This window comes from Lynx canadensis, chromosome B1, assembly GCF_007474595.2.
Source record: "Lynx canadensis isolate LIC74 chromosome B1, mLynCan4.pri.v2, whole genome shotgun sequence".
Taxonomy (NCBI): domain Eukaryota; kingdom Metazoa; phylum Chordata; class Mammalia; order Carnivora; family Felidae; genus Lynx; species Lynx canadensis.
The window spans coordinates 50,230,909-50,255,860 of record NC_044306.2 but is presented as its reverse complement, the minus strand read 5'-3'; the positions used below and the strand labels follow the sequence as shown (position 1 = coordinate 50,255,860).

At 38.9% G+C, this 24,952-nt stretch overlaps 1 protein-coding gene across 2 annotated transcripts in view; it reads left to right on the top strand.

Moving 5' to 3' along the window:
• The window catches only part of INTS9 (integrator complex subunit 9), a 102,936-nt gene that overhangs the window by 65,314 nt on the left and 12,670 nt on the right, over positions 1–24,952 (top strand). The window contains exons 7-12 of one of the 2 annotated variants that reach the window (XM_030312686.1): positions 200–320; positions 1,157–1,291; positions 11,973–12,084; positions 14,344–14,524; positions 18,595–18,655; positions 22,118–22,289. In XM_030312686.1, coding sequence (XP_030168546.1) covers positions 200–320; positions 1,157–1,291; positions 11,973–12,084; positions 14,344–14,524; positions 18,595–18,655; positions 22,118–22,289 — 782 coding nt within the window. The remainder of the gene's footprint in view (positions 1–199; positions 321–1,156; positions 1,292–11,972; positions 12,085–14,343; positions 14,525–18,594; positions 18,656–22,117; positions 22,290–24,952) is intronic. The other variant, XM_030312687.1, reaches the window with a different exon arrangement.

Below are 24,952 nucleotides of genomic sequence, written 5' to 3'. Positions count from 1 at the left end.
CTGTCAGCATCTCCCCCAACTCGCTCTCTGTGTCTCTCTCTCAAAAAAAATGAATAAACTTTAAAAAATTAAAATAAAAATAAAAAAGAATCCTGGAGGCAGTTATATGCCAGTAAGTTGTAATAACTCAGATAAAGTGGACAAATTACTTGAAAGGATTTCGCGATAACATAGCATTGGCATTGTGATGCATTTACAGGCTGCTGCCTTCTCCACTCAAGGACGCAGTCGAAGTATCAACCTGGAGAAGATGTTATACAATGCAAGAGGTGAACTCTGCCCTTAGCAAAATCCAGCTGGTGGGATATTCTCAGAAAATTGTGAGTGTTAATATGGTTTTAAGTGATGCATGAATGCTTTTGATTCATCTTGTTACTCTTTGGGAGGATCTTCTCGTTCCCTTTCTTCAGCCATTCAGTTACTGAGAATCTTGTACAAGGTGAAAAAACAGAGCAATTGTCATTATCCTCTGTCTTCCACCCTCCAGGCTGATAGTTGTGTTCTTTCCTAACCCTTACATTCCCCATCATTAGCCAGCATTCTACTGACCAGCATGTAATGAGTCAGGAGAAAGACATCTCATCCTATTCACTTGAGAACAGTGGGTGCAGCTTTATAGATTTTGGACAAGTGAAATAATACAAGAGCATAAAACAGATCAAGAAGCGATTTGTTGGCAGGTATAACTTTTGAGCTCTGACCTGATAGTAAGTGTCCCCATTTTTGTTAACTTAGGCCCAGAGCCACTCAGTATAGAACAACCAGGCAATTAATGCCTAACCTGAAAAAAGAAAAAGAAAACCCAAGTATTTGTCTCTTTGGTGTTGCTGGTAATCTATTGGCTCTTTATTTAAAAAAATAAAAAAATCTATTGCCTCAGTCTTTTCATGAGTGAGGCCTGAGTGCCTGGTAAATGTAGATATTCTGAAACTCAGGGGGTAAGGATTGCTTTCTGGGTCTACCATCTGGTCTCCATTGATTTTTTTTTTTGCTTTATACTTTCTGTTTTACTTTAAAATTTCTATATCTAAGTAGAGAAGGATATTTCTGGGTTTTTTGATTTGTTTCTTTTTTCTTTTTTCCTGCAAAGACTTATCTGGTATGACTGTACTGCTGAAAGCTCATCACACATTCTCTTACTGTGGTTCTTTTCTAGGAGCTTTTTGGTGCAGTTCAGGTGACTCCACTAAGCTCAGGCTATGCCCTTGGAAGCTCCAACTGGATTATCCAGTCCCATTATGAGAAAGTATCCTATGTCTCCGGATCCTCCTTACTTACCACACATCCCCAGGTAGTTCTGATTCTCTTTTAACAGTTCAGTGTTTTGGTTACTGAACCTAAATTGATAATGTATCCAGAACATCATCAGTTGTTTTTAAATCTTCCTAATTTTGGTTTCTACATGTATCCTATTTAAAAAAAAAAAAAAATTTATTGTTATTTTGGTAAGAATGCTTAACATGAAATCTACCGTTTTAATAATTTTTATACTATACATTATTGTTGACTACCGTACAGTGTTGTATAGCAGATCTCTAGAGCTTATCTTGCTTAACTGAAACCTTATGTTAAGACACTCTTCCTGAAAGGTAGATTTCCCATGTCCCAGTGTTTAGGATTGCAAGGTCCTCTGTAAGATCCTGCTGCCTTTGGGTCCATCGCTAGGATTTTGAGATTTCCCACCACTTTCAATAACCATAGCCTGATATACAACAGAAATGGTCACCCATTTACTCAGCAGATGTTAATTATTTCTTTACTAAGGGTCTACTATGTATGTGTCAAGCATTCATTAGGTATTAGAGTGTCCATGGTGACCCACAGGCAAAGTCCTAGCTCATGAATCTATGTTCAGAAGAGCAAGGAGGGGCCATTGTGATTGCAGCATGCTGTCAGCAGGGGTGTCCATGAAATGAGCACAGCCAGGTGAGGTGGAACTTTGTTGACCATGATGAGAAATTTGGATTTTATTTTAATGTATTTTATTTATTTTTCAATGTTTGTTTATTTGAGAGAGAGGGAGAGGGAGAGAGGGAAGCAGCAGAGAGAGAGGAAGACAGAATCTGAAGCAGGCTCCAGGCTCTGAGCTGTCAGCACAGAGCCCTATGCGGGGCTTGAACTGACAAATCATGAGATCATGACCTGAGTCGAAGTTGGACACTTAACAACTGAGCCACCCAGGCGCTCCTTTATGTATTTTATTTAAACGTGTAGAGGGAAGCTATTAGAAGATTTTAGCTTGGTCATTTGTTAAGTCATATTTGGCAAGAAGCTAAGTACATACGTACCCATTGTTACAAATGTATTGTTTGTTCCTTTTTAGGTATTTGTAATGAATTTATTGTCCATTTCATAAATCCTGATTCTTTCCGTGTTTGTAAAGGAGGGGCAGAAATCAGATAGTTAGCTGATGGATGGATATGTAGATAGATAACTTGGGGAAGCCCATATCTTATTTTAATACGAAGAGGAAAAATGCCTGCTGTAGGTCTAGGACAATAGGATGCTTATGATCTGTCACCATGTATTGGTTTTTTTCATACCTTCTTTTATAATCAAATTTCATCTCCAGGTCTAGAGGAGGGGACAAGTTGCTTTTTTTTTCCTATAGCTAGCAGAATTCTGGGCCTTTCCCGCTTACTGAAATCAAAAGCCCATCAATGTCATCTTAATCTGCTTCATTGAATCAAAATACTTTATTGGCAGCTTCTATCATTCTTGATATATTCTTCCATAAAAGACAGAAAAATTATTTGGCTGCCAACTCTTCCGATTTGTCCTGCTTAGATCAAAGGCTTTACAGTACTACTGATGTAATTTCCAGTAAATTATTCTTCCAAGGTTCATAAATTTAAAGGGAAAATAAGGTCTTGAAAGTAATGAGTAACATACCTAAGTAATTAATTTTAATTTCAAGCTGGCAACCAGTGTTGTATATAAAAAAGATAATGAATTCGATTTCCTTTCACCCAGATAATCGGATTCTTTTTTTTTTTTTTTTTTTTTTTTTTTTGAGAGAGAGAGAGAGAGCATAAGCAGAGAACAGGGGCAGAGAGAGAGAATCCTAAGCAGGGGCTCGCTCCCACGACCCTGGGATCATGACCCGAGCCAAAACCAAGAGTTGGATACTCAACCGACTGAGCCACCTGGGCGCCGCAATGATAATTGGATTCTGCATTGAATTAGCAAGGATAAGAAAAGTTTAAGTTTGAAAAACTTAACAGTCAGCTTCCGAGGTCAGCAAGCTATTGTCCATGGACCAAATTTGGCTTGCTACCTGTTTTCATAAATGATGTCTTCTTGCAGTACAGCCACATCCATTTGGTTATGGATGGTTTATGGCTACTTGCACACTGTACCAGCAAAGTTCTGCTTTAGACTTTACAGAAAAGGCCAACCACTGGTCTACTTGAGTGGAACTTCCCTAGGTAGGAAAAATAGGCTGCTTTAGTGATCTAATAAGCATAGCAGAGTGAGGCTTTGGATTAAGCCTGAAGTGGTAAGAATGGAATGACAAAGAAAACATTGGCAGGTCTTTAATGCTTGCTGTCTCCAGGGTAGGAAAAATACAGGCCAGAGATTTCATGCCAAGATGATATTGAGAATGGTAATGATGACACTTACCCACTTGACAAGAAGGAGTTGACAAAGGGGGTTCTGGTTTTAGAAGGGAGTAGTGAGTATGATGCATAGCAATTTGAGTGAACACCAGGGACAGATGAAAATCTAGAACTGGAACTTGGATGTGACAGCAAGCCTGAGACAAATTAGAGCATCAGATTTTTTAAAGTATGTAAAGAGCCTAAGGGGAAAGACTGATGAGCTGTGAGGGACATTTATAAATAGAAGGTAGAAGGAAGAAAAATAATCTTGAATAAGAATGGAGAGTTAGAGGAGAACTGAGGCCCACAAAAGTACAGCACCCCATCCCAAAGGGCAGAAGAGAACTAGCTTTTACTGACTGGAAAGCCTCAGTACTAATTTTCCTATTGATCTGGTGTTCAACAACATACTGAATTCTTATATTCTAGTATTTATCTACTAATGATAATATTATCTGCAAAGAAGTAACAATTTTGTCACTTTTCTTTCAATCTTTTTATCTTTTATTTCGTTTTCCTGTCTTACAATCACATATTCTAGTCCCATGTAAACAGAAGTGATGACAGTGATGGCAGCCTTTTCTTATATTAGATTTTAAAGGGAATGCTTTTGTAGCTTCTTCATTAAATAGGATGGCTTCCTACTGGTTTTTGTCTATCAGGTTAGGGAGTTTCTCCTCTGTTCCTAATTTTCTTATTTTTAAGTGTCAGATGTAGACATTATACCTTGTCAAGTGCTTCTTCCAGTCTGTGAGATGATCATGTGATTTATTTCGTTTAAACCTGTAATGTAATGAATTGTAGTATTAGCTTTTCTCACATTTTTTTTTTTAATTTTTTTTTTCAACGTTTATTTATTTTTTGGGACAGAGAGAGACAGAGCATGAACGGGGGAGGGGCAGAGAGAGAGGGAGACACAGAATCGGAAACAGGCTCCAGGCTCTGAGCAGTCAGCACAGAGCCCGACGCGGGGCTCGAACTCACGGACCGCGAGATCGTGACCTGGCTGAAGTCGGACGCTTAACCGACTGTGCCACCCAGGCGCCCCTCACATTTTTTTTTTAAGTTATTTTGAGAGAGAGAGAGCATGAGTGGGGCAGAGATCGCGCGCGCGCGCGCGCGCGCGAGAGAGAGAGAGAGAGAGAGAGAGAGAGAGAGAGAGAGAGTATCCCAAGCAGGCTCTGCACTGTCAGCACAGAGCCCAAAGTGGGGCTCAAACCCATGAACCATGAGATCACGACCAGAGCCAAAATCAAGAGTCAGACACTTAACTGAGCCGCCCAGACCCCCAGCTTTTCTCACATTTAACCATCCTTTAGTCTTGTGATAAATCTTATTTGATCAGTTTTTTCTTTTTAAAATATACTCCTGGAATATAAGTTGGTCAGTATTTTTTTGAAATTTATACAGGTATATCTCATTTCATTGTGCTTTGCTTTATTGCATTTCTTACATACTGCCTTATTTACAGGTTGAAGGCTTGTGGCAACCTTGCATTGAGCAAGGCCATCAGCACTTTTTTCCAACAGCATTTGGTCACTTTGTGTCTCTGGGTCACATTTTGGTAATTCCCACAACATTTCAAATTTTTTCATTGTTATTACATTTGTTATGGTGACCTGTGATCAGTGATTTTAACTTGCTAAAACCTCAGATGATGGTTAGCATTTTTTAGCAATCAGATATTTTTTTAATTAAAGTATGTAGGGTTTTTTTTTTTTTTTAAGACATAATGCTATTGCATACTTAACAGAATAGTATGTATAAATGTAACTTTTATATGCACTGGGAAACCAGAAATTCGTTTGACTCTCTTTATTGCCATATTCAGTTTATTGGTCTGGGCCTCAACCTGTGATATCTCCAAGTTATGCCTATAATCTGTATTCATAAGTGAAAAATAGACCCATACCTTATTTTCTCATTTTGTCTTCATTTGTTTGGCATCAGGATACATTTAGTCTCATGAGATGATTTGAGCACCTTCCACTCTTTTTCTTTTTTTTTTTTTCTTTTTTTTTTTTATTTTTTTAATGCTTTTTTGTGAGAGAGAGAGAGAGAGAGAGAGACAGAGCACAAGATGGGAGGGGCAGAGAGAGAGGGAGACACAGACTGAAGCAGGCTACAGGCTCTGAGCTGTCAGCACAGAGCCCGACACAGGGCTGGAACTCACAAACTAAGAGATCATGACCTGAACCGAAGTCAGGTGCTCAAACCAACTGAGCCACCCAGGAGCCCCATTTTCACTCTATAGCTATACACAAGATAGCTGTTCTCTTTTTTTGAAAGTCAGTTCCCCATAAAATTATCCAGGCCTGAGATTATCATTTTAACTTTCTCATGACTATTGAACTATATTCTCTGGGTCAGAGCTGTGCGAATATAGCAGAGATTTGTCCATTTTACCTAGGTTTCCAAAATCATATCCATGGAAGTTGTTTATTACCCTTTTTATTTGTTTAAACTTTTTTGTGTAATTCTATTTTCATTCTACATTTTAACACCTCTTTTTTCTTGATCAGATTTGCCAGAGGTTTATCTGCATTACTGATTTTCTTTAAAGAATAAGTTTTTCAGATGAACGTAAGGGAAGGGAAACAAAAATAATATAAAAACAAGGAGGGGGACAAAACAGAACAGACTTATAAATATGGAAAACAAACTGAGGGTTGCTGGAGGGGTTGTGGGAGGGAGGATGGGCTAAATGGGTAAGGGGCATTAAGGAACCTACTCCTGAAATCATTGTTTCACTATATGCTAACTAATTTGGATGTAAATTTTTAAAAATAAAAAATTAAATTAAAAACAAAAATAAGTTTTTGTTTTTAATTGTTTTTGTTGTATTTTCATTTTCTATTCTGCCCTTTATTATTTCCTTCCTTTCATCTTTGGGTTTTCTCTGTTGCTTTTCCTTTAATACTTTACCTCATTCATTTCCATCCTTTTGTGCTTTCCAATAAGTGTACTTAAAGCTATGTTTCTCTCTTAGTATCATTTAACTCTGTTAAATTGTTAATATGTAGGGGTCTGTCATTCATCTCTCAGTATATCATAATTTCCTTCATAATGTTCATAATTTAAGTAGCCAAAGGTTGTTTTATAGTGCTTGTGTTTGTTTCTGGTGCATCCAATATGATTAGACTTAGGGTTAGACAAGAGACTTTTTCCAATCATGCTTAAATGTTTCTGGATTTTTCTTTTTTTTTTTTTAATTGGCATAATGATAAGAATATACTCCTTCACTGAAGTGTTGCTTTGAAACACAGTCCATTTTTGTAAATGTTTTGTGTATGTTGTAAAAGACTGTGTTTACCGTTGAATGAAAACTTTTCTAATTATTGTGTTAATTCTGTTCTATCATATCTTTGCTTAGTTCCCAGTTTCTGGAAAGAAAGTTATTTGTTGATTTATCTACTTCTGCCTATACTTTCACCAGTTATTGCTTTTTATAGTTTTAAGCAATATAATCAGATGTATATGTGATCATTATGTTTTATTGAACAATTACTCCTTTTATCAGGATGCTGATTTTTTTCTGTATCAAACCTGCATTAAAAGCGAAGAGACATTTTCCCCCTCCATATTTGCCTCATACTATTTTCCATCTGCTTCTTTTCATTCCTTCTGTATCCTTTTCTAGTGAGTCCCTTGTAGACATAGTAAGGGTTTTTTCTTTTTTAGTCAAGAGTCTCTGGAATGGTGAAACTATTTATATTTACTGTAATTACTATTGTACTGAGGGTTTATTTTTGTAATTTTATTTCATGTTTTTTTTAGTTCATTCTTTTCCCCATCCTTTCTTCCCTTCTTTTAGATGACATAATTTCTTTCTGTAAGTTTGAACACACATTTTATTTTTATTCTTCTGGGTTGTTGCTTCATTTATTTTTCCTTTGAGTGTCCTAAGTTTATCAATATCTTTGTCTTTCCCTCCAGAGCCACACCTTCCTCTTGTCTTTCCAGTCTTTCTCCTCTTCCTTCTCCCCTGACCCACCATGTTCATACTGTCTGGAATTTTAGTTCTGGGTTATCTAGGCTATACATCAAGTGTTGAATATATCACTTATTTAGACAGTGAGCTTTACTGAGTTGTTTTTGGGTTTTTTTTTCCAACCTACCTTCCCATATATCTCGTAATCCTCTAGATTGACTTTCCTTCTTCCAGGAGTGCTTGAGGAACGTTCACCAAGAGCGTCTTAAAATGGTAAACCTTATGAGGCTTTGAAGTACTAAGAATAGTTTTAATTTTTTCTCACATTTAAATGATAGCTTGGATAGATATAAAATTCAAGGAAAAGAACTTGGAAACTATAAAGCTTTGAAAATCTTTATTCATTTTCCATTTGTACCCTTGTTGTACTTAAGAACTGCAAAACTCTTTAGATTTGTGTTCCTTTATGGGATTTGCTTTCAGAATTTTCACTTTATCTTAAATATTCTTAAGTTTTACTGTGACATATCTTAAATGTGTATTTTTTCTGTCAGTATAATACTTTGAGAAATCTTCCAACTTTAACACAAAAAGATTCTTAATTGTTTTTAAAATTATTCCTTCTGGTTGATTTTTTATTTCTCTTTATGGAATTTCTCATACACACATATTGACACTTCTATGTTTTGTATATCTCTTTCTTCCTTTTTTTTTTTTTACCCCCTTCTCCTGCTTGATGCCTCCTGAAAAAACTCCTCAACTTGATCTTCCAGCTCAAGAATTCATTCTTTAGCTCTATCCATACTGCCCTTCAGCCTTTGTGTTGGATTCTTTATTTCAGTCACTGTATTTTTATACGTAATATTTGAAATATTTTGAAATATTTTGAATATTTCTCTTTATACTTGTTTTTCTTTTACTTATTTTGTGTGTGGACTTTTTTAATGCATATTCTGCTGTTCCATTTGGTTTATTAATTCTCCATGTGGCGTAGGTTTTTAGCTTATTGTATTTAGTAGATGTTGTTTTCCTCAGTGGTCTTGTTTTATTTCCCTGTGAGCTCTTACTACTTGGCTTTCAGGGACATCCTCTTGTACCTCTGCTCTAGACAGACACTGCTTTTTTCCCAGGATTTGTCTTCCTGATGTGTTACCACTTAGCCTGGTAGTGTGAGGAAACAAGGAACGGCTGATAGGTCTGCCTGTACCTTTTATGAACATTCATCCCACTATTCTGGTATGTTCTGCTTCACAGTATGGTGGAGCAGGCCATAGGCAGTATGGAAGAGAGAGAAAAGGCCAAGGAGTTCCTTGCCACCCTCTATTCTTCCTGCAATGCAAGCCCTCTTTGGCCCTTGCTTGCCATCTTGTCCCTATTCCAACACCCGTGGTTTCCCAGGAATTCATCATGGTTGTTTAGTTTCTCAAAACTGTCAGGTGCCCTTATTTCTGTGCTTTCTCTCAGCTTAGATTCTAGAAGGGAACCAGCGGCCTGTGTTCATTCTCTATCTTTTTTTTTATTTTTTTTTTTTATTTTTTTTTTTTTTTTTTTTTTTTTTTTCAACGTTTATTTATTTTTGGGACAGAGAGAGACAGAGCATGAACGGGGGAGGGGCAGAGAGAGAGGGAGACACAGAATCGGAAACAGGCTCCAGGCTCTGAGCCATCAGCCCAGAGCCCGACGCGGGGCTCGAACTCACGGACCGCGAGATCGTGACCTGGCTGAAGTCGGACGCTTAACCGACTGCGCCACCCAGGCGCCCTGTTCATTCTCTATCTTGTTGGGAATCTCATAGTGGAATTTTTGTTTTCTTTTAAAATATTTTTATTTCCTTATATTTCTGATTAGAACACTAATTTGTATTTATTGTAGTCGTTTTGGAACAAAGTGTGTGTTTGAATAAAATGTTCCCACTTGAAGCACTCAGTGAGTTGCCATAGACACCTGTAATATATACATTTGCTCTTTGGTGATGAAATGGAGATGTTGGCAATGTCCGCTTGGTTCAGAGGGTGTCACTACAAGGTGTTAAGGGCTAACTCTTTACGGTAACCCTAGTAATCTACAAGAAATGTCTCCCAAGTATGTCTCCTAAAATCATAAACATCTTGTCTGATCTGATCATGAAGTATCTCATAACTTCCAACTTGGTGGTATTTGTATTACAGTACTGCCTTTGTTTTGTTTTGTTTTTTTTTTTTTTTTGTGGACATTTAATTTTCAAAGGACGGCAGCATCGGTGACTGAGGTACAGAGATAATGTTTTCAGGGCCACAGTTTGATCTCCATTAGATGCTTTCATTCAGATTGGTAGTTCTTAACCTTTTGGGGGTTATGGCCCCATATGACAGCCCAGTCACCTCTGGGAAAATGTACATAGGCGCACACACAGAATTGTGTATGCTATTTCGAGGGTTCCTAGACCATCTGAATTCCCCCATCAGCCCTGTGAATCATTATTGGTTTGTTCTAATAAGGTTCGTATAAAATTGTCATTTTAAGCTAAATATGCTGTCTAACAAAGTTTGATCCCTTTTGTCCCCATTCCGGGTCCTTCTGTTTGATGCATGCACACAGTGAACATTTCTAGGCTCATTGCACATCTGCTACTATAAACCACTGTATTTATTCTTCTCTGGAAACAATGCATATGTATTTTATTAGAGAAGTGCAAATAGGAATCAGAATCTATTCGATATAGCTGTCACGACTATACTTATCTATGTTAAAGAAATGTTTCACGGGTTAGAAAGCAGCTTATATAACTGCAGTCATGTTATTTTAAAAAAATAATGAAGCCCTTATATCCATGTTTATATAAAATGCTAAAGGAATATACATCAAAAGGCACCTATACTCAGAGATAACATTGCAGGTGGTGGGTCTTTGCTGTGCTACTGTTTGGAATTTTCTTTGTTGGAAAATATGGGTTGAACAGAGAAAGGAGGGATGAAGCTTCTTACTAAACTGGGTTTCTGACTTTTATCTTCGTGTGTTCCATTGAGTATGTGGAACGACACTAAGGAAAAGACATGCTACGAAATGAGACCTAGCATCTCAATCCCTGGGCCCTCATTTTTGTTTTCAGTTTGAATCCCGGTTTCTTTGGAAAAGACAGTTACTTACTTACTTAACTAACTTACTTACTTACTTACTTACTTACTTACTTATTTATTTAGATGCTCTGAAAACCATCAAAATTAAATTCAGACTGTGCAAGGTAAAATAAAAATTCAACATCCTGAGGATCACATAATAGTGCATTGTGGAGACTTCATAGTTTACAAGAAGATCATGTATATTAGCTCATAAGACTCTCAGAAATTAGTGAAGGCTTATGGGTCACAAATATGCCCATCTTATGAGAAACCCAGCTCAGAGCCTTACCTGAGGTCCGTGACCTAGGTAAGAGAATGGGAAGGAAGCTCGTTTCTGGATCCTAATTCAGTATTCTTCCTGGCTTCTCTGCCACTGAGACTTAGGGAAAATTGCCTTGACTGGTTGAGTCCCAGGTTGCATGTTTTCATAATATAAACTTACTTCATGTATTTATTTCAAGTCTTTACACTTGTTTTCATTTTGCAGAGCTGTCTTGAGAATCAGATAATATAGCACAATGGTTCTCAAGGCGTGACCCAGACTGGCACCAGGAGCATCTCTTGGTAGCTCATTAGAAATGCAAATTGTTAGGCCCACCTCAGACCTGAATCAGAAACTCTGGGTTCAGTGCCCAGCAATCCACAGTTAAGTAAACCGTACAGGTGATTCTAATACACATTCATGTTGGAAACCCACCAGCGACATGTGTGACATGACATTTTCAAAAGAGCAAAGCACTCTACAAATTTGAGATCATAAGCTCTTTTTTTTTTTTCATTGAGGTACAATTTTATGTATAGTGAAACCCAGAGATCTTAAGCATACAGCTCTATGAATTTTCACATCACGTGATTACCACACCAGCCGAGGCATAGAACTTTTTTTTTTTTTAATTTTTTAAAATATTTCTTTATTCTTGGGAGACAGAGTGCAAGCAAGAGAGAGACAGAGAGAGAGAGAGAGAGAGAGATACAGAATTTGAAGCAGGCTCCAGGCTCGGAGCTCTCAGCACAGAGCCCGACGTGGGGCTCGAACCCACGAAGCATGAGATCATGACCTGGGCTGAAGTCGGACTCTTAACTGACTGAACCAGCCAGGTGCCCCGGCATAGAACTCTTTTATCATGGCTGTAAAGTTCCCTCATGCCTCCTCTCATCTGTCCCTATCCCCAGTGGGCAGCTACTTAACTGTTCACTGACAGACTTCATTAGAGGAAGTAAGGGAACAGGACAATGATGAGCCAAACACAGAAAGAGCAATGACTATTCTCTTTTTCCTTCACTACTTGCACTTACCATTTCCTTTTGAAGTACTGAGCATAGTTCTCTCTGGTTTTTCAGCCCATGGACCAAGCTTCTCTCAAAAACAGCGACGTTCTCGTTCTGACAGGCCTCACCCAGATCCCCACTGCCAACCCGGACGGCATGGTGGGAGAGTTCTGCAGCAACCTGGGTATGTGTCCAGCTCAGGCCATGAACGGGATGAAATGTGCTAAATTTACTTTTCAGTTCTTGCTTCTGTAGCATTTTGTGTTCCTTCTCTTCACGTTCACCCCCTCTGATACCCCGGTTCAAGGCTTCCCCTGCCCCGCCTACTCTACCCTTCCTGCCCATCCTTCAAAGCTTGCTGTTGTCAGCAAAAGCAATTCTTAAGCAACATAAATCTGAAGAATGTAAGAATGGTTCTAAGGGTAAATTCAAATGTTTAGCACGTTTATGCAACAGATACTCAACATTCTCCCACTTGATTTATGTTGAAAATTCTTATTTGTTTGCTCTGTGGTGGGATTTGGGGGCAAGACGGGGGTGCATACAGGATAGCAGTTGTCAAAAAAGGGAAGAATCACATCTTTGCTTGTAAGTAATAGCACAGAAAAGACTTAATACTTTGCATTCACAATAGCAATATACTGAGCAGATACATTTTTCCACCAATATTTGGTCAGTGTTGTTTTTTTCTTTGAGAGAAGACTAAATTTGGAGAAGAGACTTGCTACCCGGAAGAAACGTATGTTTCTTTGGATATAATTGTCAGTAAAATCTAGAAATCCTGCCTTTCTTTTAGAAAAGTATAGGTTGCTTACTGTCTTAACTTGGGCTGCTGTAACAAAATGCCAGACTGGGTTGCTTAAAGAACAAACATTTCTCACAGTTCTGGAGGCAGGGAAGTCTGAGATCAGATTGTCAGTGTGGTCAGGGTCTGACCAGTGGAAGAGGGCTCTCTTCCTGGCTCGCAGACACCCACAAGTGTGTCCTCCCTTGGCCGAAAGAAGCAGCTCTCGTGTCGTCTTCTTCTTATGAGGGCAAAAATCCCATCATGGAGGCTGTACCCTCATGGCCTCATCTAAACCCAGTTACCTCCCAAAGCACCCCTGACCCAGTACCATCACATTGGGAGTTAGGGCTTCAATATATGAACTTTAGGGGGATACAGATGTTCAGTCCATAACAGTTGCCAAAGAGGAGTTAATGAGCTCAGACCTTTCACCCCTTTCACACAGTTTATTCTTCCTTGAAAAAAATTATTGGACTAGTCTCAAATAGCACCCCTGATTTGTATGTTTTGTTTGCTTATTGTCCAGAATCACAGACTCAAAACACTTTAGATCTGAAAGGAACCTTGCATCTAATCTACTGTTTCTTAAGTCCACTAACCACTTGCCTCATGATCAGTGAGGCCACTTCTTAAAGATGCAAATTTGAGGGCCCATCCACAGACCTAGTAAGTCAGATTCTCTGGGGACAGGAGAGACCCAGCAGCAAAGTTGCATTTTCAACATATTCCCTGGCAATTTTCACACTTACGAAAGCTTGAAGACCACTAATCTAGTCCACCCCTCTCATAACCAATCAGGAAACAGGCCCAGCCAGGTTTCAGTGGCTTACATGGGGTCCTATAGCATGTGATGAATGCAGGAGTAGATCCAGGCCTCTTGAGCCCTGACCACTGTCTCTCCCCTCGGTACCATACTCTAGTAATAGCAAGTCAACCAGTACTCCAAGTACAGCGCCTGGGAGAACCCATATGTCAGGGTTGGGAACAGAGGAGGATACAAGACACCAGAGGCTTCAAGATCTACACCCAAAAGCTCTGCGTTTCAGTTTGTTTTGGAAACTAAACAAAAGAGAAACTTAAGAGGGCTTTGATATTTTTTTTCTTTTGTAGCCAGTTATAACTTCTAATGTAATTATACCCATTAAGTTGCAAGTCCTCGTTTGATAACTTGTTTTTAAGTATTTAAAGTGTAGAGGATTTTCTTACAAATAACACATTAATGAAAGAAAATGCCACTAAAATGAGTCAAATGGAAAAACTTGGCCTATTTCCTTATAGGTCATACAGCAGTGGTCAGAGACTGAACAGAGACAAATCCAGCAAAGTTTTGAGCAGGAGCTAAAAAGAGAAGGAGCTTGGAGGGTCTGTCCTGAAGCTCGGCTGCCATTGGTAACCTTTAAAGCCCAAACCCTTAACTGCACACCTTGTTCCCAGGGACTGAGACGTCCATTAAAAACCCAACTGATTGTTAGCCTCTGGATTCTCCCACTCTTGTGCTATTCTTCAAAAGAAGCAGATCATTGTACCTGAGAAATGAATTGTATGAACAGAAGTAGGAAATGAAAGAAATCCAAATACTATTTTTAAAGTTTCTTTCTACCTTTATAAAACTGTTCTTCTGACACCACTGTTTCTCTCTGACTTCAACTTTTCTAGCACTGACAGTCCGGAATGGAGGAAACGTGTTGGTGCCCTGTTACCCTTCTGGAGTGATCTATGACCTCCTGGAATGCCTGTATCAGTACATTGACTCCGCCGGCCTCTCCAACATCCCTTTCTACTTCATCTCCCCCGTGGCCAACAGTTCACTTGAGTTTTCCCAGATTTTTGCCGAGTGGTATGTCTGCATTCTTCTCCATGATTCAGTACATTCAAGCAGTAAGAATAAAATGAAAAAAGTATAGGGGCGGCTGGGTGGCTCAGTTGGTTAAGCGTCCAGCTCTTGATTTCGGCTCAGGTTGTGATCTCACGGTTGAGCCCCGCATTGGCTCTGCGCTTAAGACTGTCTCTCTCTCTCTCTCTCTCTCCACCCCGCCCCACACCCTGCTCACTCACGTGCATGTCCACACACTCTCATTCCACACATATGCACTCTCTCTCTCTCTCTGTCAAAAATAAAAATATAAAGGTTTTTTTTTTTTTCTTTCTCACATTACTATGAGACTTTGATTTTGTTGTCTTTCCATGTCTGTGATGTGAAAATTGTATTAATAAAAGCCAAATCTGTTACATTGCTAGAGTTTGGAGGAATAGTTGTCAAGGAAGGAAGGATGAAAGGCAAAGGGTTAACTTAGCACTTTCAAATTCAGTGACAAAATATTATACATTTATCTTCTCCCATGCTACCCTCTGCCTGTTACAAAGTGAAGTGACATTCTAGAGGCTCAAAAAAAGCCCAAGTTCATGTTGTCTGGAATTTCTAATACCAAATCTGATGATAAGAAAAGCTAGGTTCTTTTTCATTTCAATAGCATGATATTTGATAAAACTAAGTTTTATTACAGTAGGAAATTGTTTGATCCAGTCCTGAGGTGGGTAAATTATTGAACCGTATGAAGTTAGTGAACCTTTTTAGGATTATGTAGATGCATGTTTGAATCTAACTCATATGGCCCAAAAAAGGGAGGGATGAGGGAAATACAGAACTTTTACAGTCGACCTTCAAGTGCCTTAGGGTGGTGTTTTTAGACGGGGGCATGACACTTGCATAGGGTGTGTAATCCATTTTGATTGTATGGTAGTGTAATGGACACAGTGTTCTACCAAGTTTCTAATTAAGAAGGGATTTGTATATCATTCTGTCCTAACATGTTCTATATGCTGTCTCCCCACTCCACCTTCTTAAAGGGCATTTTTTTCCTCCCCTTTTAAAAGTTGTGGTCAAGGACTTTTTTTCTCTATCTCCATTCAGACAAACTTCTCCATCCTGTGTGCATGTTAGTCGTGTTTGTCCGTAGGGCCGTCACTTTATTGGTACCTGTTGAATTTTATCCTTTGCATTGGGTCATTTCTCCCCCAGCATAGGAAGTTAATCTTGAATAATTAGTAGTCCAGCCTAAGGATCACTTGCACAATTAGCATATTCTGAATTTCTTCATCCAGATCCTTAATAAAAAACTCCAGCCAGCCCTGTGAGGCCTGGGGGATGGTGTGCTCCCCAAAGCCACTCCGTCCCCACTGTGTGCTGTTCTTTCAAAATAATATCTTACGGGCTAGAAGTCAGGACCACTCTAATTAGAGTAGGTTATTTTTGTTTCTGGGTTTTTATATTTGTTCGTTTCTAATATATGTGTAATACACACTTACTAAAGAAAACAATACAAGTTACAGAAAACAGGAAAAACTGAACCTGTAAACCCACTATCCAGAAGTAATATCACTGTTGGCATTTGGATGGATTTCTTCTTTCTATATGGGGATCATACCAATTATTTAATTTTGGATCCTGCTTTTAAATATTTTAATTTTTTTTTTAATGTTTATTTTTGAAAGAGAGACAGAGTGCAAGTGGGGGAGGGGCAGAGAGAGAGGGAGACACAGAATCTGAAGCAGGCTCCAGGCTCTGAGCTGTCAAGCACAGAGCCCGATGTGCGGCTCGAACTCACGGACCGCGCGAGGTCATGACCTGAGCTGAAGTCAGACACTCAACCAACTGAGCCACTCAGGTGCCCCCTGCTAATCTCACATTTTTAATGTGAGATTAGAGGATTAAAATAAAACTTTGAGGACATAGTTTTTACATGAATACATTATTACATCATTTGTATACTGTATTATTTATTTAACTGTTGTCTTATTGTTGGACGAACAGGCTTTGCCCAGTTTTTTCCTTTTAGTAATAAATCTTCAATTAATATTGTTGTATGTATATATGACTGCATCTTTTGCTTTAGGTAAATTACTAACAGTGGAATTACAGGAACAAAGAGTATAAATATGTTTTAATGTTGATTATACAAATCTCAGTTGCTTTCCAGAAAGATTTTTGTCTTCTGTAAATTGTTCCTCTTGCCCATTGTCTTCTGTAAATTGTCCCTTTTTTACTGATTAGAGATGTTATACTTTTCTTACCAATTTATTTGAACTCTACTCTTTGTTATACATCTGCAGATATTTTTTCCCCCATCTTAGCACTTTGGATTTTAACTTTGATTTGTTTTTTAAATAATAAAGTCGTTACTTTGGAATAATTTTGAATTTACAGAAAAGTTGTAGAGGTAGTACAGAAAGAACTATATACCTTCTACTTAGTTTTCCCTAATGGCCACATCTTACATGGCCATACACATGTATCAAAACCAAGAAATGAACATTAGCACACATTATTAGCTGAACTACAGTCTTTTTCAGATTGTACCAGTTTTCCCACTAATGTCGGTTTTCTATTCCAGGATCCAGTCAAGGATACCACAATGCATTTAGGTTATTGTTTTGTTTTGTTTTGTTTTGTCTTGGTTTTTTTTTTGTCAGAAATACTTTAGTTTTATATATTGATACTAACTAATGCAACATAGTATCCTTTGCAACAATCTAAGAAACCTTAAATGAAGATCTTCTATTTGTCTCTCTTCCTGACTTTAAAAAGTTTTGTCTTCCTGATTAGATATTATATATAATTCTATGTATATAAGTATATGTAATTTAGATATTATAAGGTAACCCTCCAGAAGTATCTTCCTTCCCTATTTACATCTTCCTCCAAAAAGGATATAAAGTAATGTTTTTTAAATCAAGATTAAAGAAAATTTTAAGTGTAGGGAAAATTAATAAGTTGTATTCATGAAGTTCATATAAAACCCAAACCCTGGAGTCCTGAACTACTCCCCAAAAAATAGTATCTGGTAGAACTGTTGAAATACTTTAATACTGTTTTAGTAGAATTCTTACAAGTAGTCGTGAACAAACATACATTATTACTACATAACGCCAAACCTACAGAACACCTGTCTTTTGAGTTATCAGTTGTTAACTTTGGCCACAATTGCTTTATTCAGACATCTCCTTTTTTTTTTTTTTTTTTTTTTTTTTTTTTTTTTGGGCCAGAGAGAGACAGAGCATGAACGGGGGAGGGGCAGAGAGAGGGAGACACAGAATCGGAAACAGGCTCCAGGCTCCGAGCCATCAGCCCAGAGCCTGACGCGGGGCTCGAACTCACAGACCGTGAGATCGTGACCTGGCTGAAGTCGGACGCTTAACCGACTGCGCCACCCAGGCGCCCCCAGACATCTCCATTTTTAAATGTCCGCTCTGTCTAGGAAAGAAATATAGACTACCTAAAGCATTTATAGAGTCTCCCAGTTGAGATACCACGTTACTCTCCAGTTTCAGTGACCAGTGTTGCTTAGTGCATGTGCAAAATACAAAGTTGGGTCTCTGAAGAAAGCCTATCACTTTCTCCTCAAAAGTGATCACTACTAATGCAATATTATATTTCAAATTGGATCCTGGAGCAAAAAAAAAAAAAAAAAAAAAAGACATTAGTGGAAAAACTGGTGAAATCCAAACAAAGTCTGGAATTTAGTTAGTTGTAATACACTAATGTTAATTTCACAGTTCAACAAATGTATCATGGTTATGTAAGATGTTAACATTAAGGGGGCCCTGGGTAAAGGGCCCAAGGGAAGTCAGTACTGTCTCTGCAACTTTTCTATAAATCTAAAATTATTCCAAAATAACAAGCTTATTTTTCAAGGAAAAAATGTACTCAGGAATTTTAATGGTTAAAAAATGCTCACAAGGGACTTGTTCTGAATACTCCGTAGATCCTGGCTTTCAATCACAGTGAGATTGGTTAACAGGAAAATTTTGAATACACTTTACTAGTGTTTTTGCTGCTACCACTAGGTGGCAACAAATGATCCTGTATGCCCTACCCTAACAGGCTCATCCGTTTTTCCTCTTTAAAAGGCTTTGTCACAACAAACAGACTAAGGTGTATCTCCCAGAACCACCTTTTCCTCATGCAGAGGTAAGAAATGGCATTATTGGGTCAAAGCAAGAAAAAACTGTAGATAAATGGATGATAACATGTCACTAGATTATAGAAATCCTTAGGTAAACTCATATAGTCCCTTGTTTCCCATGTGAGATGACCGCGAAGTACTCTAACTCAAGATATGTTACTTTCTCTTCTCATTAACACATTCTATTGCCAGTACGTGTTCAGTTCATAACCTACCTCTGTTCTGTTCACTGAGTGTTATCTGACCCCTACTACTAATTTCTTTGCATAACAACAGATTCGTTTATAGTCAAAGTCTTCTTTCCAGTTAGTCATGTTGATCATAGATGTGAAGTTTTAATGATGAAAATAATAACATTTAAGTTTTTAAAAAATAGAGGGTCAAAGGTACAAACTTCTTCTAAAATAAATAATTCATGGGATGTAAGTACATCATAGTGACTGTAGTTAACCATACTGTATTGCATGTTTAAAAGTTGCTAAGAGAGCAGATATTAAGAGTTCTCAAAAAAAAATCTTTTGTAACTATCTATGATGATGGATGGTAACTAGGCTTACTGTGGTGATTTTTTTTCCACAATATATATATTATTGGACACTTGAAACAAATACAATATATATAACGTAACAACATAACATAGACAGTTTTGTTTTCATTACATTTTTCACCAAACAGTGTATCATGGATATTTTTCTGTGTGCCTCCTATTATTATTATTGCTGCCTAGTATTCCATAGCATATCATATGAACATATTATAATGTACTTAACCATTCTCTTACTATCCAACAAAAGAGTTACTCCCAATTTTTTGTTACATTTTTAAAAAGGATGTTTAAATTGGTATAAGCCACTTTAGGAAACTGGCAATATCTGCTAAAGCTGAAATATAACATACTCCCTACTTCAGCAATTTTGTTCCTGAATTATATACCAAACAGAAATACATGGGTATGTCACCAAAAGACACAGACAAAAATCTTCAGAGCATTCTTGGTAATAGTGCTGAAATATACCTAAATGCTGTTAATAGTCAAGCGGATTTTGTGGTATATTCTGTACAATGGAATACCTTACTTACATCAGTGAGAATGAATGAATTCCAATTATACGAAGTTATGTAAACAAATCTCACAAACATCATGCGAGTGAAATAAGTGAGACATAAGTAGACAGTGTGATTTTCTTTATATGAAAGTTCAAGAACACACAAAACAATTCTGTGGTATCAGAAGCCAGGATTGCGGTTATCCTGGAGGTGGGGTTGGAGGCAGTAGTAAGTGGAAAAGGACAAAGGGGAACCTCTAAGAAGCTGGTCACACTGCTCCTTAGTGTGCAGTTGGGAACATGGACTTTTCAGTTTGTACAGACTTCATCCATCCACAGATGTCTGTGTGGATGTGCTTGTATAGGATTTAGTTGGTTTATTTGTTTTACAGTTAACTATTTGATTCAGTGTAAATAGCAACAAATGTCCCACTAACTATTTTAAATTTGACAACTCCTGCCACCCCTGCTTATTGCTACTCCAAAGGACCTTTATGAGCCAGAATTTCATGCGGAAGGTTCTGACAAAGTCATTTTTCAGTCCACACATTCCGTTACAGCAGCCAAAGTTTTTCCAAGCTCTGTCATTACCACAGTGAACTTCAGGCTAGAAATGCAGTGATGTCTGAAAATTAAGCGTGGCAAAGCATACTTTATGGTGGACTTTACCACTGAAGGCTGGTTTTTCTCCCCCCAACAAAAATTAGCCTTTTTTTGTTTTCTAAGAGTGTTACTCTACGTTTTTACCCACATATTGTCACGGATTACCTTTGTCCCATTTAGTTAGGAATATGAAAAGACCATAGTTACATGAGCAGGGTTCCTGAAACGCACTTGCCTACTTTAGGACATGATGGAGTTGACTCAGTATTGTGACCAGTGCCAAAGAGAAAATATTCTAGCCTTAGTACTGATAATTAAAAAAAAAAAATTTTTTTTTACAGAATTCCTACCCTACAGCTTCATTGCTTATACAGTTGGACCTTAAATAAGTACAGAGGTAATGAATGGTCAAATGTAGTAAGTCAGCTAGAAAGGTAGCTCCAGTTGGCAAAAGAAAAGAGATGAATTTATCTTAGTTGCTATGCATTGATCAGTAGAACTTCAGGAACTGTAGGTAATGCCTAAAAAGTGATTTAAGTTGTGTGCAAAGACCCACTGCTATTCTTAGAATCCCATTCGTCTCCTTGACGGCAATGGATACAGTAGGCTTAATCTTTTAGACAGCGCTCACCCATTTCAGTGGGACAAGTAATGATTTGGGGGCAGATCAGTTATAAAAAGAATGTCCCTTTTGTTTGTATATAACTTGGAAGGGAGGTGGGAATTCAGCATTTGTCCCGTCTTTACTACAACATATCCCATCCAAGCCAGGGATGCCTGGCTAAGATCTCTAGAGTAGTGTTGCAGTGTTACCAGTAAAAGCAATCTCTCTGAATTAAAAATTAAATCTTTATAGTGAAGAGAGTTTAGCTTCCATTTGGGGGTTGTCCCATTCCGGCCACACTTCACTATTTGGGTGACTTCAGTTGGATTTGGGCTCCCCTCTTATGCATAATTGGTTGGTTCAGGATTAACTTATGTCACAGACTATTTCTTTATCTATTAGACGATATCTCAGGGCAGTATTCCCTTTGATCTAGCTGGCATTTAAGGTCTCTGAAGTCTGGGTGTTTGTCATCTTACCTTTTGGTGCTAGAGTAGGGAGGTGGAGGCAGGGCCAGGGCAGCAGGAAGAGCTGCTGAGCCATGTCACAAGATGCCATCTGTGGCTGTAACTATATGGTGTTGTCTTGGGTCGGTTATGACGTTGGGAGAGAATTGCCAGGTATTGCTCTGGAAGGGAGATCATTTGATTCAAAACGTACACTTTTGAGACGAGTCTGAGGCTGTACATGGCCCACTTCTTACTACAGCTTTCTGCGTAGGACATCTCTGGGAGGACATCACACTCCCAAATTTCTGAAAGCCAATTTGGCCTTTGTCTTTGGTAAGTTGCCGCAGTAACTTACATCTCAAGAGGTGGTCCTGTGCAGGTAAACAGTTTTTCTTGTGTGAAGTGTTTATTGTTGACAGAACTTGGTGAGTCACATGTTTGGGGAAAATTACTTGTACTTCAAATAATAACTGATCCTGGGAACTTCTAGGGCCGGGACTCCCGAGTGTCAGGAAGCTCTAAAGGAAGGGTTAGACTGCATCAGGCCTTTAACAGCCTGAATAATATGTTAATACGTACCAGAAGGTTGCATCTGTTCAGAAAGTCACATTGTACATAACAAAAAAAAAAAAAATTCTATCTTCCACAAATTGTAATCAGATTCATTTGTATTCTTCCTTCTGCTCATGCTCCCATGCTGTGCAGTCCTTCCCTCCGCCTGGACAGGCTAACATCTCTTTGTGTGCTTCCCTGTACATATTGTAGCTCATTCAGACCAACAAGCTGAAGCACTACCCGAGCCTCCACGGAGACTTCAGCAGTGATTTCCGGCAACCATGTGTGGTGTTCACCGGGCACCCCTCCCTCCGATTTGGGGATGTGGTCCATTTCATGGAGCTCTGGGGGAAATCTAGTCTCAACACCGTCATATTCACAGGTAAGTAAACAAACAAATAAAACCCTGCCCTTTCCACTGGGACTTTCACCCAGTGCACCGACCAGGACGAAACTTCAGTAAGGCATAAATATGAACACTCATCTGACATAAACCACAAGGGAAAGAGTAAAGCAAGATGGACTGTTAGGAAACTGTACTGGACAAAGCTTTCATATCCATTTTTCGGAGATTTCCCCTGAGGCAGATTTCTACTGAACTGCTTTTGATAGGATTTTGTAAGCTGTTTCAAGAACGGCAGTAATCCTAGTAAACACTCTTGTGTTACCCTTTAGGAATTATTTCTTGAGTTGGGTTTTTCTCCTTTGGTTATAGTTTGCTCTGGCTTACACTGTTTTTTCTGGAGACAAACCCCTCAGAGTAAAACAAATCCTTTAATGAAGCCAAGCAGGGGTTTTACTTAATCACTATATTATTTTAGCAACTTTAGGTCTTCAGACAGCCTCGGGATTTGGAAATCTTACGGGCAGTTGAGTGAAAAACCTTGATCTGAATCTGGTCCAGTGTACTATAATCTAAGCCAAGTTAACCTCACCTCCCTGAGCCTCACTTTCTTCATCGTAAAATGGGATTGTTGATGGCTCCTTCCTTGGGCAACTCTGTGTTTACTGAAGTGTTATCAGAAGGCACTTCATGCAGTGCCTGGCACATAAAAGTTGTTGAGAAAGTTATCAGTTGATTTCTTTCTCATTGCTTTTAAGACTTGAATGATGAAATAGAGTCTAACTGTGCCCAAATCTTCAAGATCAGGGACACTGGGGCCCTTTCCTGTGCTCAGCCTGTTTGTGAGGAGTGCCAGAGGCCTCCATCACACCACCGGTCAAACAAAGTTGGATTTATTGATTCATTGCAGCTGAGAAGAACACATGGGGAAGTGGGAGGCATCTCAGAACATGTTGGAAAGAACTTAGGGATTTGGACTTGTGTTGGGTGATTTTGAGGTAGGTTCACAGATGTGGAACATTGCTCTGGATTGGCCGCTGTTAGGAAGCAGGAGTGGTTAAATGATTGAGTATCTTAACAGTTCTTATCTAGAAGGCAAGAAGAATGGAGCCAGGATAGGGTAATGTTTGCTCCTTTTGTGGTTCGAACAGTGTTGTGGTTGTGTGTTCAGGCATGATTATGGAGGGGTTCTTGTTTTTGTCTTGATCCATTGTGGTCACCAAATGGCCATGTCTGGTGTCAGGGTTCTGTGAAATTGTTGATGTCCAACAGGAGAACAATATGGCCTGGCCATGACTGACAGGCCGGCTCCGGCTATAACTCCAAGACCTGGTAGAAAGTGCCAGGAGAGCTCAGAAAAGCAGCTTCAGGGGCTTCTTCTCTCTTTCCTAGGCCCCCTTTTGGCCAAAGGCAGAGGAAGTCAGGTCACAAGACATTGACCCACAATACCCAGAACCTCACCATGGCCAACTTTTGCTAAGCAAGAGGTATTCTGGAGAACATTGTAGTAGGACTAAAGGTGGTCTTTCATTCTTTTTGAGGGGTTACTGACTCTGATATGACAGTGGATACAGTATTTTTATAGGTGCAGTAAGAAGTGTTTGCTGTAGTATAATTTTTCCTTTAGCCAGCTAAGAAGAAATCAAGGGTTGTTTGATTGTCCATAACAACCCTGGTAATGAATTTAAATCTAAACCCATTTTGAGGGACTTTCAGAGCAGCTATGTCATGTATGATGTCTGGTCACGTCAGAGATGAATTTTGGACCACTTTTTTGGATTGTATTACAGCTGTGGGAAAGTTGTAGCTCACCTAGTACACATAAAAAGGGAGTCAGTTTTCTCCTAGGTAGCTGTCCTTGCCTAATATTTGGGGGGTTCCTCTTAGAGAAACAGGAGCCACCAAGGGGAAGTAATTGAAAAATCGGGAAGTTCCAGGGTGCCTGGGTGGTTCATTCGGTTAAGCGTCTGACTTCTGCTCAGTTCATGATCTTGCAGTTCGTGAGTTTAAGCCCCACATCAGGCTTTGTGCTAACAGCTCAGAGCCTGGAGCCTGCTTCAGATTCTGTGTCTCCCCCCAACTCTCTGCTCCTCCCCTGCTCATACTCGCTCGCTCGCTTTCTTGAATAAACATTAAAAAAAAAATTTTTTTTTTAATAAATAAAAATCTGGACGTTCCATCAGTCATCCTTAATGCACTGGGAGAGTTAATGGGATGGGTAAATGTAGGCTAGAGGGCTGTAAGAAGTGATGTCCTCATGGGGGCACAGGCTGTTGGGAGTCTAAGTATTATATTTCACACCAGAAATGTAATCTCTGCCACACAGGCCACAGTGAGTAGTTCTGGGTTTAACAAATGGGCCGTCATGGCAAGCGTGGTTCCCAGTCACCGCGCATGCCAGGCTTTGCCGAGAGGAGCATGACAGTCGCAGCAAAAGCATCTGTTGACATGAGGCCAGGGTCCTTTTCTCATGTCTGCCCTATCAAGTCAGTGGTATGTCATTTGTCTCATACCTGCTTGTTAACTTCGAGCACTTGATTCGAGAGGCCTGTGCCAGGTTTCCCCACTGTGAAGTCAGTTTTTACATTTAATCAGTATCTTGGGTGGGGGGACACTTTGAGACTATGTATCCTTGTCTTCCTCAAATTTTTATCTAATTTTTTTTGCATCTATTGATGATCCTGGTCCGAAGAAATTATTCC